Here is a 16,416-nt window from a genome sequence, read left to right as displayed (position 1 = left end):
TGATCCAAGTTCATGCATTTCAGTCAAAGTAAATGCAGTCATCTTACTGCTGTGTTTTTTCCAATTGCCATTCCAGCTGAATGATTTGTAATAATTACTGTGTTGTCTGTTCTTTTTCCTTTATGTTGTCAGGACCAAACAGAGTGGGTAAGTAACCAGAGCTGGTAGTTGAGTACAAATACGAATAGAGGTGCTGGGGTAGCTGCAATTATATCTTAAGGATGGAGGGATTTGTCTTTTGAGTCTAGAAAACCAAAATTGCTTTTGAGCTATTGAAGTATAAAAAATTGTCAGTAACACAAATTATAGTCATCCAATTTAGGCACATTTTTCTAATTTCCTCCCAATTTTTTTTTAAATTATTGAGGAAGACATCACTGTGAAACAAGAAAAACTGAGGCAGCTGTTGGTCCTGAAACAAGGGCAAGAAGCTTTTTATAAAGAAGTTATAGATATTGTTAATGTCTTTACTGGAAGCCCAAGACTTTGCAGGCTACCTGCAAAGAAGCACAAATATTTTCTCATGAACTAGTGGTTTTAAGGTCAGGACATAGCAAAGATGGGACAGGAGCAAGCTGACACTGTCTTTGATAATGCATACCATATGTAGTGATAAATCAAGGACTGTGTCCTCTGATAGCAGTTTCCATCTTCTAATAGTAGAGAAGGATGGATATCAGGCTGTCTATGATGCTTCCCGTTGTTGTGTTTATACAAGTAACTAATGAGAGTCATCAGCTGCATCCCAGGGATATAATCAACTGGGATACAAAGAAACTGTGAAATTTATCTGAAACTGCATACTTTGGCGTGATTCAAATACCAGTGGATCAGTGGAAGACTTTACTTGATTTTGGGTTAGGCTTCACGCACATTGGTTGCTGTGTCTCTTCTTTTCAAGAGGGTGTGGGAAGCAATAGCCTTCTTCTATCTCCAGCTGTATTGGTTTTCATATGAAATCATAGCTTCCTGCCAAGCAGTTCATTTTCCTGACATTTTAGTTCAGTTAGTAGTTTCAGCCCAGGGGACACTGATGAACATTGATCCTGACATGTGACCTATATGGACTGGTTGTTTAAACGTGTTCTGTCCAGTATTTCAGTATTAATTCCTCTCCGTTATTTTTCAGTCTCAGCTGTCTAGTCTGAGATCAAAATTTCATTCATATAGTGCCATCTGATAGCTTTATAAGGAAGACTTTCCAACCACGGACAACCATGTAATATAAGAACTTTGAAATGAGAAACCATTCTTATTGGTTTCCACTCGGTCAAAACTTCTAAAGAAACTCGTTCATGTGTTGAGTTAGAAACCATTTCACCTTTTGCTGTTTGTGTACAGCTCTGTGCAGTTCCTGACTTTCTTATCTACTTTACTATACTTCTGTCTTGGTTGGTATTTATAGACACATTCAGTGTATGCATATAGGGAGGATTTAAAGGCAAGATGCAGCTTATAGGGGTTTTTTTGTGTGTGTGTGCATCGTTTCTGCAAAAGAGAGTAACATATGATGTTACTCTAGAGCCTTAGCAAAATTTGACAGTGGGATGTTTGGACAGTTTTACAGAATGTGTTTAAAAACCGTTTCAGCTAAGAGGCCTCTGCCAAGCACTTGTTTCTGTGCGCAAAAGGAAAGGTTATGGATGAAATTATAAAGGTTCAGAGTGAATGCTCTGAAGTAATTGCTAAGCAAGTAATATGAAAATAACCTTAAATTTCTATGTGGGAGATCAGTGAGCTTTGAGAAATTATGTTAGACTGGGAAGATTGGAAAAAATGACGATGTATGGGGAAAATGGGAAGGATCAATGCAGAAGTTCAAATTTCCATTGTGCTACAGGATTGCTCTGAGGGATTCACACTAACTACTTAGATATAGAGATCAAGAGAGGCAATGTTTGCATGATCCTAAGAAATGCATGAAGATGACAAATGGTAAAGATCATATAAATAGTTACAGAAGAGAGAGATGGGTTCTCTGTCTTGCAAAATATTTGGGACGCAGAGATCTTCAGTGCAACTGTTTACCTCCTTTTTAATAGCACTTTATATAGGAAAGTCACATTTACAAATGATGCATACCATTTATAATTGTGTATATTTGACAATGCATTGATCAAGTTTGAGAAATATGAAAAATAAGAATTTTGCTTAGCTTATGGCCAGATTGCTTTCCAGCCCAAAAGTAACGTACTGTAAAGTGCACCATTCCTTCCCTCTCCTGCTCCCTTTTTGTGCTAGAAGAGGGAAGCAAAGGAGCAAGTCACCTACTGTGGTCTTCTACAGAAAATAGCATTCACTCCTCTTCTGAACCCTATACTTCATTACCAGCACACGTTGCAAATGGATCAGAGCAGTGACTGTGTTCTTTTCCTTCTTCTCTGTTGGAGTTGGATCATATTGATCAACAGCTGATTCTGTATCAGAATTAAATCAGATTCTCCTCCTGATTTGAATCTGAGAACCACAGCCCGTTATTAGAGGTCTGTGCAAGAATGTGGAACTACATCCCTCTACTCTGTTGTGTTCCTCCATAAGAAGAGTCACAAATCTTAATCCCTTATTGCTTATATTTCATGGTGAAAAGCAGTTTGAGAATTTGTGGTGTTACCATGTGGACAAGACAAAAGATTATTTTGCAAGTCTTCAATAATTTTTGCAAGCCACAATAACAGTTCCTGTTGTAGGCCTAGCTCTATCAAAAAAATCCTTAAATATGTGCTTAATTGCAAACCACTGGGGTGATCCTACAGATTTCAAGTCTTTTGAGGGAGATGACCTGTTTCTGTTGAAGTGATTAACTATTGGCAGGAACAGGGCCACAACTTTCATGTGTATTTGTTTCCATAGTGTCATTTGCTGATCATATTTGAGTTGATTTACCCTCTTCAGCAAATTACAACATGGCAATATTTGTGTAGCTTGTAGCTTGCTTATTACTATGTGAACTGTTTATCCTGTTACAGAGAAGAAGAAGAAAACAGTGCTTTTAAAAGCTTTAATCAGTAAAACGTCTGTAAAATTCTTTCTATTTTGTGTGGATTTCTAAGAGGTTTTTTACTCATATATCACTCTATCACTTAAGAACTGCACTTTGCATTGAGGCATCTTTTATTGCTCTTTGAACCTCCATTTGAGGAATTTGCATCTCCTTAAGTATTGACAAGAGGAACCATTAGCAGTACGTACTTGAACAGCTTTTTATGGCGTAAAGTAGATTGAGATTTTGGGTGTTTGCAACTGCCAAGAGCTTGATATATAGAAATAAAGAATGACAGCTCACCTTCTGGAAATATAGTGGAAAAATGTTTATAAATTGCAAACCACGGGGTAAACTTGGTGTATGCTAAGTGTGAATCAGCTGGAAGGCCTATAGGGCAAATTAAACACAGATGGAAAACATGGCATAGTCTTGTAGCATAGCATCCGTAGAGCTTAATATTTGACTGAGGTAACCTTAGCGCCACTACTTCACTCTGTATTTGTTCTGCTGATTTAGGACCTCCTCAGACCAGCAGTGGAAATGAGCAGCACTCTTCAGCCTCTATCTTCGAACATGTGGATAGGATGTCACGTTCCTCGGATGCCAGCAGACGTGTCCCAAGCAAGATCCAGCTGATTGCTATGCAACCAATGGCAGCACCTCCCATTCAGAACTCGGTGCTTTCTGATCGAGTAGCAGAGACCAACAAAATTAATAAAGAGGTATTTTTAAAGTGCTTTGAATGTTTGTGGAGGACTGTATGCCCAGCCAAGAGGGAAGTGAATAGTATCCAGTTTCTTGTTATCGGGAGTTCCACGTTAGTTCCTGAGGAGTTGAATTTTGACAAGTTACAGGAATAATCTTGTTACTGTCCAGAGAGATAATGTGACCTGTTTTTAAGAAATACCTAAACCAAAACTTAAACACTAAGAGGAGTAAATTTGATGGTCAGGATACCTTGTGACATACGAGAGTTGTGTTAATTAACATGTGAGAATTGGAATGTCTGGCCCACCTTGGTTTTCATTCTACACCATTCTTTTGACTTTTCAACAACTCAGGATGTGGCTTATACAAACAAGTTATCTCAAGACATTCCGGGGTGTGAATTTGCAGCACATTCATTGCTTCCAACTTCTGATGTGTTTATCTGACAGCAAACATACAGAAACTTCCTGCTTTCTCTGAGGCTCATGTTACTGTAAGCAGAATATGAGCACGCCTGGGGCATTGGGAGAGAACGTAATGCATTGTAAAACCACATTGTACGCTGCCTGACAGTACCGTGTACCCGCATCCTAGTTTTGTACCGGGTGTAAGACAGCATCTTCTTATAATTAAAAGTGGAAGATTCCTGAAACCTTTAATTTAATTGTGTTAAGATACTGTGTTTCTCAGTACTTTACGGAAGAGAGGTAAATACATTAATCTAGTAAACATAGGCAAGAGGGGCCGCAAAACAGAAATCTGATTATAAGGGCAGAAGACACATAATTCTAACTATAAATGTAAAGCGTAAATCTGGCTTGTGTCCCTTTTATGCTTTTTGGGGCTTTTCGTGAGAGAATACACAAGAATCAATTTTTATTTGGTTTTTAATTCGCTGCTGCAGATGTGTTCCAGAACTAGTCCAGCACAGATGGAGCAGTTGTTGCTACCTGGTCTGGTGTCCAAGGCTTTTCCATTGATAAGAATGATTTCAGTGAGTGAGTGTTGGGCCAGAACTTAGAAGTGTGGTGCTATGATAGTTTTCCCCAGGTGAGAGGCACTCCAGGGAATTTGAAAAAAAGGCAGGAGAGAGGCATGAAAGCTCAGACTGCAAGAAGACGTACAGCTGATAACGGCATGTTCATCTAGGGACCAGAGCCCTTGTATTGCAGCTACATTTCTGCATAGGTTGTGATGTCCTCTCATGCTCGGTAGAGGCACTGAGTTATGAGCGAGCTCAATTAGCTCTTTAAGTTCTTGCTTCTTACATGATGAAGGTCATTAAAGGGAATGGGTGACAGACTTCAACACTATCGATCAAATGTATCTCTGTTTGACAAGCAAAGGTAGATATAGCCTGTACTGTTTGGTCTTATTTTTTCAGAGCAGTGTCACTTCTGGCAGACAGCAGGAGTTTTTTGTGTTCCTCCTACCTTTTGCTAACAAAGTGACACCTCTCCTAATTGCACCTGCTGTGCTGGCAATCATATTGTGTATAATAGTACATCTAGCTGAGGAGACAATGGTGATACTGCAAAATATCCAAGAAAGAAAGTGTGTTTACAAATTTTGTGACAGGACTTTAATCCTCCAGAGATTTGGGGGAGAGAGAGGGAGGATGGAGGTAGGGGCAGGCAGGGAGGTGAGGAGGAGAGTTTTATGGAAGAGCAGCAAAAAGTTCTATTTGCAAAAACTACAAATAAAAAATGCAGTTGATTATTTTTTTTTCTGCCCCCTCCTTCTTTAAGATACAAACAGCCCTGAGGCATAAATCTGAGATTGAGCATCACCGCAATAAGATTCGTCTTCGTGCCAAGCGCAAAGGGCACTATGAATTTCCAGTGGTGGATGATGTGGTGGTGGTTGACTCCAAAGAACAGCACAGAATATATCGCAAGGCACAGATGCAGATTGACAAGATCTTGGACCCTGGAGGCAGTGTGCCTACTGTCTTCATAGAGCCCAGGAAGAGGTAGGGATTTCAAAGATGGGAAGAACAATTTTAATTTTTGAGTCAGCATCCAAAGTACATCAAACCTAAACTTGGGAACTTTCAGAGCTTGAAATCGTTTTGATCCCAAGCTGAATTTGACTTATCGGTGTGAAAAGGTTTGGGTTGTTCTAAACATTTTTATTTATTTCAGTATATGCCAGTATGTTTTGTTTTGAAATTATTCTTCTACAAGTTCTCAGGGGTGACTTCTCAATAAATAAACCGAAATATATGAAAACTGACTTAAAACAATTTAGTATTTGCTCTGCCATTTGTTTAAATAATTCTTGTGTAGTGTAGAGGGATCAAAATTGCAATATAAGCACTAAAAACGATACATGCATATATATAAACTGCAAGAAATAGTATTTTTATAAAGGGGGAAAGGTGCAAAATAAGGAAAACCTTGAACATCATAAAAAGCCTAAAGATTCTGAATTTTAAAGGCAAATTCACAAATCAACACGATAAGCTTTTATACATTCCCTCTGGGTAATGAGGCACATTCGTCAGCCTCACAGATCGGCCTTCCTGGGCTTGTATTATCAGAGGAAGTCTTCCCTGGGCTCTGTTTAGGACTTATGAATACTGGCACTTTGTTCCTGGAGCACTGGTACCCTGTGACTGGTTCCACACTGATAGAAAGTAGCTTTTCCCTAGCTACGTGGGTTCCTCACCTGGTTTGCCTGGTGGGGTTAAACCCAACATGCCAAGCGCAAAGCCTTGTTGGCAACCGTGGTCTGTTCTGCTACTGCAAATGTGTCAGGTATTGGTCTGGGAGGTCCAGAGATGCACTGGGCCGGGGCTGGAGCACGGACAACTTCGAAAGATGAATGTAGAAGGGAGGTGAAAGCTGGAGAGAGTTTGAGGGAGGGGACAGTTTGGAGAGCTGCTAATGCAAGTGTTACTAGGAGAAACTTGAGGAGAGAGATTCAAGGCTAACTAATGGCACTGGCATGAAAAACTGGGAAGGGGAAGAGAAACAGGGCTGAACAAGGTTGACTGGGAGGGAACGGGCAGAGTAGTTCAACCTTGAGTGGGATGAGAAGAAAAATTGCAAAAAGAAATGTGATTACCTTTGTCTTGTTTGGTTTTTTTCTCTCTCTCTGCTTTTTATTTTCTTCCTGTTAAGTTCTCGTGCAAAACGTTCTCCCAAGCAGCGCCGGCGACACCAGATAAATGGTAGTCCAATTGATGCAGAAAAGGACAGGTTAATCACAACTGACAGTGATGGAACATACAAGAGGCCTCCAGGAGTCAATAATTCTGCATATATTGTATGTATGTCTCTTTGCCAGGAGTGTTCTGATAATTGTAATGACAATTTTGACATGGGGAGGTTTTTGGCCTTCTGCCTGCCGTCTGTATGGCTAGTTTCAGTCACATGTAGTTAGCATGTAAATTAAAGTGAAACAAGGATTTCACTGTCAGTCAGTAATAAGCAGTAAAATTCTGCCAAGTATTCCTTGATATTACAGAGGCCAAGAACCAAAACCTTGTTTTCATTAATGTCACTGTATTATGCACATGAAAGTGTGCTTCCGCAATATCTTGAACATAGTTTCACTCTAGTCCAATTTGCTGGATCTTATGTATTCATATGTTACAGAAGATTTCGTCCTTTGCTCTCACAGGAAGACTCGGTTCCTTTCATGAGAAATTTTCTCATCTTTAAAACGTGGGAATTAATTATTAATTAAAGAGAAGCATGTCTCTGTACTGCAGTAACTTGAAACAATCCTAGTACAATGTCTTGAAAATTAATTTTGTTTCATGTCTAAAAAAGGCAAAGACACTGGACAGTGCTTTTGTCCAAGACTATCCATGACACAAACTGTATTTAGGCATCTTTAACCACTTCTAAGCAGACTTTAGTAAGCCTAATGCTAATATTGGAAACCCCTGGACAGTTTGCATCTTGAAAGATGGTTTAATAATTTTAAGAATTGCAGCATTAGCTGCATATGCAGTCAAGTGACTACAATGTCAGTTTCTGCGGTTTCCCTCTGCCTTCAAACAAGAGTGTGATGATTTTAATGTCATGCTGCAGCAGAATGAATTATCATCTGGAGCTGTTTAATTAAGACGTGTCACACAGCAAGCTCAGCCCCTTTGGCATCTGTAGCGAGACGGTACTCAGAATGATAAGTTCCTGATGAAGTAGAGGCTTTTGCATCTTAACAACTGGCTTTGCAGTCTGCGTGCAGTGGTAAGAATGAGCTTTGATAATAAGTCTGCTGCTGCAAAGCTCATTTAAGTTCCTGTTACTGATGAACAATAAGCCCGTGTGGTAAGATCCCAGGTAGTAATTGTGATGCATGCCTCAGATGTTGCTGCTATGAAGTACTTATATGAATCCCGTTCAGGTGTTGCATCCAAGTTCAAGTTCCATGCAGCTAACCACTTAGTTGCTTAACAGCTCCCTTTGTGTGTTTTTCTAGGAGGTAATAATTGTTTAATGTTATTGCTGATGTGGTCAGTTGTATGCTAAAGACTTAATTAATTTCTTGGAACTGTAAATGCTGCAGAGAAGTCAAAAGATGTAGACAGAGCTGATGATTTTCTTCTGGGTGGAGTAAACACTCTGCACGAATTCTTTATATGCTTGTGAACCACGAGATTTCTATTATAGCTTGTGTAACTCCTGCACAAAGCTCCACTGCCTCAGAGTCTTTCAGATCACACTGAATGAAGTATTTGAATGTGCATGCGGAAGTGGGGAGGGTAAGGGCCAGGTTTTGTCTGGCACTGGCACTTGTGCCATTTATCTCATTGTGGTTCTGCCAAAGAAAGTGTTGCTTGGACTTAAGGCCCACAGGGGCTTGGAAGCTGGACGGTTAGATTGTGTCTCTGGCTGCCCTTCACCTTCTTTCCATTTCTTGCAGTCTGATCCAGACTTGCCTCCTGAACCTCAGACATCATCTTCAGCTGATGTGGGGAAGTTCTCTGGCTTGCCTTCCCACCCAGTCTCCCAGTACATCCCACCGCAGCCATCCATTGAAGAGGCTCGGCAAACCATGCACTCGCTGCTGGATGATGCTTTTGCACTGGTGGCTCCTAGCAGCCAAGCAGCCAATTCCACAGCTGTCACACCACCTGGGGTTTCTGCAGGACAGACGGTAAACAACACTCCTGCTCCAGCAGGGAGGGGATCCACATGTACCCAGTGGGGATCACCTTACAGTCCAACTCAGGCAGTAAACAACCCATTTAATGTGAGTGAAATTTAAAAGGCTTTTCTGGGCAGGTAGTTGGCACCAGTTGAGCCATGGTCACTGTTATTGTGCCTTTGCCATTAGGACTTACCACAAATATGGAACAGTGTCTAGAACCAGGAGGCTTCAGAAATGACCGTCACAAGATGGTGAACTTGCTTTTTTAGGCCATTTGGATTCTTTTCCTTTTTCCCATCCCAACCACAAAAGAAGACAGGAGCTTCTTCTCCTTTAGGATAACTTTTCTGTTTTTCTCAGTTATGATCTTTCACAGATCAGTCTTGTTATCTCCAAGAGTAAAACTTAATTTTTTAAAATCTGTGTGCTAGTTCATATTTTGACAATAAAAAAATAATGTACTTGGCTTAGGTCATATTTTTCAGCAGGGTATCCAAATGCTTTCAGGAATTGAGGGATATGGAAGCAGTATTTCTGTGTATGATTTCTTGCATTTTATGGAGCGCTGAGGCACATGGATAATCTTTTAGGACATCTTGATTTGCACAACTATTCAGCAGAAGTTTAATAAAGCCATTGGACTGGTAAGTCCAAGCCCCATGGTGTCTCCGCTGCAGTCTGATGCTGGTTGAGGTATAAGGAGATTTCCAAATACAAAGCTTAATTTGGTGAAAGTTTTAAGCTGAGTAGACGTTGGAGCAGCCCTTGATGTTCTGCAAGTGAGAGAAAGTATTTCTGAAAGGTTTTTAAGTTAAGGCTCCGATCAGGCAGAAGATCACTGTAGCAGTGATTCCCAGATCTTCTTGTGCTTCTGGGTTTGTAAAACTAAGCTCTTATGGCTGCAATCAAGTCACACATACAGGCTTAGTGATCGCTGCCATTCATCACTTAAAAGGCTGACAGTGGACTTCCCAGGGTATGCCTTTTGATTTTAATTTGGTTTTTTTCATTCTTCTGACAGAGATATGTGGAATTTGGAATGACTCCGCCAACAGCATCAGGTCTCCTACCAAGGTAGCTTTTCACTGATAGAATTATCATTTATTATTTTCCTTGCAGAGTTCTTACTGGCACTGGTATATTATTATGCAAAGTATTGTATAAATGAGAAGTAACAGGAGTCCAGATCCAGCCTGTGTAATTTATTTATGTGGCATAAATGACATATGCATATTGTATGGAATCCAATCCTCTATTTAAAAGAAATGTGTTTCTAGCCCCTTGGCTATAGAGATATCCTTCCAAATATTGCGTAAACCACTGAGTTTCGGCTTTTGGAGAGTCTGAAACAGTTAGTCAGATGCATGTAATTTTCCCAATACTCTCACTTTCATCTTGTTTCTGTAGCCTCAGGGCAACAGTCACTCACAAAAGATGACTAACAGATTCATTCTATTTTTAACCAAGTTGAGAACAAATTACAGACTGTGGTGACCCTCACAGAGAAAGACTGCCTTTACGGCCTATTATTATAAAATCAGAGGGAAGAACAAGTTTTCCATCTTCTGGCCTTGCTGTGGGAGAATCAAGTAAAGAGAAGAAAACAGTTATCCAAGTGACCATTAGTTCCACATTTAGTGTCTGTGTTTTAACTACACATGAAGTTAGACTCTTGAGTCATGGTACCCACTAGGTTCAGACTCGGCTCACCCTCTCCAAGCTGCTGCAGCCAAAGTGGTAAAAAGGTGGCCTTGTGCTGCTCTGTCATTACCTTCTTACAGCTCGCCGTATGAGATGAAATCCCACTGGTATCAGTGTCACTCATTAGATTTCAGCTGAAGTCTTCACTGCCTTGGAAACTTGATTGGTAAAACGGATATGAAGAACTTTCCGTTATCCATTCTTCTGCAACCTGATTTTCAAAGGACCAACTGGAAAAGGAGGAATTTCTAAGCATGTTTTCTTACTTAGGTCTTGACTGAAGGTGAAAATTTCAATGTGAGTGGAGCATACATGAAATGGCACACAGTATGACAATGCAGTGTATTTTTTGTAATTTAGGTTACCTTGAAGATTATGAACTTTGAGACTGCCAATACAAAGCATTACCAATTGTTTTTTATTGAGGATTTTCTCTTTGTTGGCCTGTTATGCATTCAGGGAAAATGCGATAAATTAATCATTAAGGTGCTGTAGCATTTGTTAATACACCTGAGCAAGATAGTATCTTTGCAACGTATTTTTTGTTGAAAAGTTTAACAGCCTTTGGCATAGGCGCTTTGGAATTCTGTAAGTTACAAATTAATGGCATCATTATTAATACTTCAAGTGCTCGCTCTGGCAGTGCCAGCGGATTAAGTTAATGATCTGCAAGGTCATTGACCTTAACGGGAAGAATTCCTTTGAATTTTCATTAAAATAGAAGGTTTCCTAAAGCTTGGTCAATAGAAAACAAGAAAAGAGTTGTCATGGTTGTGAAGTGGGAGTTGTGCTCAAATTCAGAAGGTAATTCTAAATAAATTGATAGAAACAGTGCACCAATTAGAGGACGGAAAAATAACCTGAGGTCAGTATGATTAGGTGCTATGTATCAATGTGTTATAGTCCATTGGCTTAAATATCCAATGCATGGAAGAATAGTTGTGTGACCGTACTGTTCCCTTCTCTGTACAAATGCAGTCAGGATGTTTAATGGGGTGGAACCAACCTGGATAAAAAAAATTAAATGTAGAAGACCTAGGTCACATAACAGCTAGGCAAACATAAAGGCACAATGAACAGCTTTTACCAGGAAATGAATATCACATCGTGTAACAGAGATAGAGATACTTAGCCATAGTGGATTAGTGGTGTAAAATTGATTTTTAGGGTGGTATCTCCTCACTTAATTAAATTACTGGAGATTAATAATTTTTTTGAATGTTGAAAGATAAATTGAAGGCTGGGTCTCAGTCTGGAAATAGGAAGGAGCACTAGAAAGCTTGTATGATGTAGATTCAGAGCTGTATCCCGTTTTTATACACTTCTATTGATCTCTGACTTTAAAGAGTAGCTATATCTACCTATTATAAAGAAGATTGAGAAGAGAGGGGAATGGGTTATTAAATGTGCACCTTTCAAGTACAAACTCATCAGCAATAAAGGATATACTTCCTGTCCTCTGAAAAATTGGCACAAAAATAATACATTTGCGGTAACGTTGAGAAAATATTTTCTTTAGACAACATCAAAAAATTCTAGTAATTTATCGTCTAAAAGATTCCAGCTCAGCATTGCATGCATAATGGGCCAGATGATCAGATCCTTTACTGGTTACAGTGTTTAACATAACAGAAGTGACAGTGTTAATCATTACCTACCCATTCAGGCATTTATTTTAACGAGCTTTTAAGCCTGGTTGGAAATGGTTTCCTCTGGATCTCCTGAGTGGACAGGTGGGATTGTATGCAAGGGAGCTGGGGAAATTCTGACACTTCCTCAATGGGGTTGTTGCAGCTTGAACCTCTTACACCTCCTACATTTAGTACTGTATGCCAAGTAGCTAGTACTTTAATTTACAATTACTCATTTGTGCTTTATTAGGCTCTTATTTGGCTTTGTTAGGCTCTTTATTATTATGTCATCTTTCTTTGCTATCTGGCTGTCATACAAAGGTGGTTAGTTTTCCAAATAAAGCACAACTCAAGAATAGTTTGAGTTAGATGCAGTCACGAAATTTTCTTGCAAAACAAAAGGGTGTAAAACTTTAGGTCTTGAGGAATGGGCTAGGTTGCAGTCCATAGTCGAGAAGGGCTTACAGGCCGTTGTGGTAAAAAGGCATACAAAACTCATCCCTAGTCCTCACTTTGTGTAATTTCACGTGCCTGACGTAGGATGTTTGTCTCACTTTGCTTCCTTTATGCTCACCTGTGAGAGGCTCCTGCAGAAAATGGTTTAGTGAACCCAATCTTTTCTTTGAATGCCTCTTGAGGAGCGTGACTCTCTTCTTCAATCATACCTGGAGTCTAAGAGAGACTAGCCAAGTAACCTAAGGACCTGAGATTTAGGCATCCACACCTCTACCATATGGATGGGAATCAATAATCCTTGCAAAGTCGGCTGCCATCAGTCTTTTAAAATATAATCTCTCCATGCCAGTGTTAAGATATGTTAATAGTAAGCGTAGGAAAAACAACATTTCCATCTCCTTCTCTACTCCCGTTCTGTGAATGAATTACAGGGTTTCTTTTACAAGTCCCATTGCCTTGGCACAATTAATAAAGTTAGATTGATGAGTTTCTGTTGTTAACTCTTTTCAGTAAATACATAACATCAATGACTACCAGCACCAGCCTGAATTATAGGAAACAGTAATATTAGTATACGTTGCATCTCTTCATATGTGCTAATGACACCTTTGAGTACTTTGAGTCTTAAAGAGTCCAGTGTTGAAAATTCCCTGAAAAATTGTAAGAGTGCTTGATGAAATAATAATTGTTCATGAAATATATGTGTAATGCAGTTTGTATGTGTAAAACTGTGTGCCCAGAAACTCTTGAGTAAGAGTCAGATTTGTTGCTAAGGTAAGCAGCTATATCACTCCCAAAGTCTTACTTTTCTGGTTTTTTTCCATTGAAGATGCATTTTTACCCAGGGGAAAACAAGATCTGTAGCCTTTTTTCTCTGCATTGAGGAGACTGCAGCACGTGAAAAACACTTGTGTGAAATTCTTAGAGTTTCTAATCCCTATTCCTGTGCAATGCAGGTCATGAAGGAGGAATATATTCCTCAGATGTAATTATTTTCTTTAACATTTAAGGTTAAAATATACATGGAAAGGCATCATAAAGAGTTGTTCTATGGGGTACACCTGCATTACTGTTTCTAATTAGGCAATTCACTTATTGTAATCTCGAGTCCTTACTTTTCCACAGGCAGAACTTTGGGCCAGGTTTTCTTCAACCTGCAGAGTTAATACACCCAGACCAGCAGCCACCTGAGGTTCAGTATTCCTCCAGAGGGATATATTCAGAGGAAATGCCATCAGTTGCACGGCCACGACCAGTTGGGAGCACCGCAGGTACGCTTCACTTAAGTTTGAATATGCACTAAAATAACTGATCCTTTTCCATATCTACTCTTACACTGGGGTCTCCATTAAGAGATCATTTTCCTTCAGCTACTACATTTGAAATGTGGTCCTTGTCTTCACTGCCAAAAAAAAAGTGATCACAAAGTGAGGTTAACTTCACCTCCGTAGGATCTTGCAGAAAAAGGCAGTGCTTTGCCACCTTTTTAGTATCTTACAAGCATTGGTATCACACACAGTGTATTTTCAAAAAAAGCCATTCTCTAAGAATGAAAAATGACTTAATTGTTTTAGAGCATACAGTGTATGCTGACTTTCCACTGCCGACTGTTTCTTTTGTGCTAAATGAGCTAACTAATGCATCCCAAATCAGCCTCCTAAATATCAATTTTTTAATACTTTTCTGCATCTTTATTTCTCATTTCTCTTCCTAGAAATGTATGCGTAAAAGCAGGATCTTTTAGCTTCTGATGATATTATCTATTGCTGCTGTCCCATATGAAATCATCTTCCCTGATTTGACTGTGAGATAATTTCCATAGCACTCATCAATGCTTTCATGAATAAGGTTCTAACATCACATGGCAATTAAGCAGCAAACACTGATTCTAAGAATAAAGATTCTATTCTTATGCAAATGCCACAGTTAATTTTCTCCCAGATAAATGTTTTCTTCCTGAGGAGTTGAAAAAGACTGGAAATACGAGCACATACTCATGTCAGAGTCCTAGTTTTGATAGCTGCTATCCTCTCCCTGTAAATTTTAAATGAATGAGAATGACAGGGATGTAGTGACTGTTGCAGTTTAACGATGATTATTTTATTGTCTGATTCATACTATTCTCTAAAGCATGTGTACTCTGCTTTAAAGTTTGGAGGCAATTCAGATTATTAGTTCCTGACCTTCAGGATAGTTACATGCAAATATCAAATATTGTGGGGGTTTTGAGAGGAAAATTTCATGACCTAATTGTTCATCACTTAAATCACACTGTTGTTTTTGTCTTTTCCTCCCTTTTTGTTACATACACAGAGACACAGTTTTCTCGTATGTATCTGTGGGTTTATTAAACGTGTTTCGTTCTAGCGAATAATAAAATATAATAATAAAATAAATTTTGTTTCTCTGTGGGAGGAAATTCAGGAAAAAGGAAAGCTGGCATGTTGTTACGTGTCTCTTGCAATCAATGGTTGTGGCTATCCTTGCATGTGTTTGAAAGCAGAGGGAGGGGAGGGGAAGCAGGAGGTTAGCTTTCAGGCTGAAAGGAGATACAGTGCGTTCTGACCTTCTTGTTAGTCAACAACAGCATTGTTTAATATTTAACTGCAAAGTAAAGCTGAAAGAACCATACTCTTATATAGTCAAGTATTTTATTCTTCTGAGAGATGGGATGGAAAGCAAAAGCAGTCTGGAGAGTTAAGGTCTTGCCAGTGTGATGCAAATAAGGTGTACCACAGGAGTAAATGTCTTCTCTTTGCTGCTAAGTAATTTACATGAAAGCATTGCCAGGGCTTTCAGTAAATGCTGTTTGGAAAGGGCTGGCATATTTTTGGAATGAAGTGTAGTCCATGTCTGTGACGCATGTATCTCAACCTCTTCTTTTAGTGCAGTGGCAATGAAAAGCATCACACTCAAATGAACCCCACAAAATTCACGTAACTTTTCCTTCTTTATTCTGCGCTGACAGCCTTCTTTCTGCTGATTTTTTTATTAATTGCACAGAAACTGAGCTCCACGTCCTTCTTGTCTCCTGCTTCCAACAAAGTTTTATGTTGTCATTTGTCTGCCCTACAAACTTGACTGTGTATAAAGATGAAAAAACAATATTTGCTTTTAAGGTTCTCAGATACAGCACCTCACTCAGGTGGGAATTGCTAGCAGGATCGGAGGTCAACAAGTGGAGATCCCCTCAGGCAGAGCAGGGCATGGCCAGCCGGGGGGGCCAGGGTGGCCCCAGTACCGTGGAGAGGATGAATATGCTAGGCGAGATGCAGTGAGTACTGTGTTACACATTTGCATAGTTTCCGAAGTAGTGATATGTTCGGGTATTTTTTTTCCTGCATTACTGTTTGGAACTTTTTTCCCCTGGAATACTTTCAGTTGCTTCTCTGACATTCTTTGCTTTGCTCTTCGAACCCTCGTTAGCTCTTCTACCTTTTGCTTGCTGTTCTTTCATCTTTGCTTCTCTCTAACTGCTTTCTCTCACTTTACCCTAACCTTTTTTTTTTTCTCAATTGAGGCCTTCACCCATTAATTGCAGTTCACCCAGTTCTGCTTCTGAGCTCCAGCAGAGGTGGATACTGCTTTCCATTTTCTTCTTTGAAATATGCCTCTGTATTTTGAGATCATTGTAAGTAGAAAACGTTGAATTAAATTGTCCCAGACTACCGTCCTACTTTGTATTGGTGTAGTTCTTTTGTCTTCTGTATCAGTGTGCAACAGCAGGAGTCAGGGCAACGGAATAAGGTACATACTTGCATATAACAGTAGAGGTGTTTATAAACAAGTTATTTTCCTAGCCTCAGTCAGCAGGATGTGATAAATTAATAT

The 16,416-nt window shown here is 39.5% G+C and overlaps 1 protein-coding gene across 4 annotated transcripts in view; it reads left to right on the top strand.

The window, feature by feature from the left end:
- Positions 1-16,416, top strand: part of KIAA1549 (KIAA1549 ortholog) — a 153,154-nt gene that overhangs the window by 126,391 nt on the left and 10,347 nt on the right. For 2 of the 4 annotated variants that reach the window (XM_054215696.1, XM_054215708.1), the window contains exons 13-19: positions 3,500-3,705; positions 5,440-5,663; positions 6,817-6,961; positions 8,570-8,899; positions 9,819-9,871; positions 13,711-13,856; positions 15,705-15,859. In XM_054215696.1, coding sequence (XP_054071671.1) covers positions 3,500-3,705; positions 5,440-5,663; positions 6,817-6,961; positions 8,570-8,899; positions 9,819-9,871; positions 13,711-13,856; positions 15,705-15,859 — 1,259 coding nt within the window. The remainder of the gene's footprint in view (positions 1-3,499; positions 3,706-5,439; positions 5,664-6,816; positions 6,962-8,569; positions 8,900-9,818; positions 9,872-13,710; positions 13,857-15,704; positions 15,860-16,416) is intronic. The other 2 variants (XM_054215697.1, XM_054215719.1) reach the window with 2 other exon arrangements.

Source organism: Rissa tridactyla, chromosome 1 (assembly GCF_028500815.1).
Source record: "Rissa tridactyla isolate bRisTri1 chromosome 1, bRisTri1.patW.cur.20221130, whole genome shotgun sequence".
Classification (NCBI taxonomy): domain Eukaryota; kingdom Metazoa; phylum Chordata; class Aves; order Charadriiformes; family Laridae; genus Rissa; species Rissa tridactyla.
The sequence above is the reverse complement of the archived record's forward strand: the minus strand, read 5'-3'. Positions and strand labels throughout refer to the sequence as shown.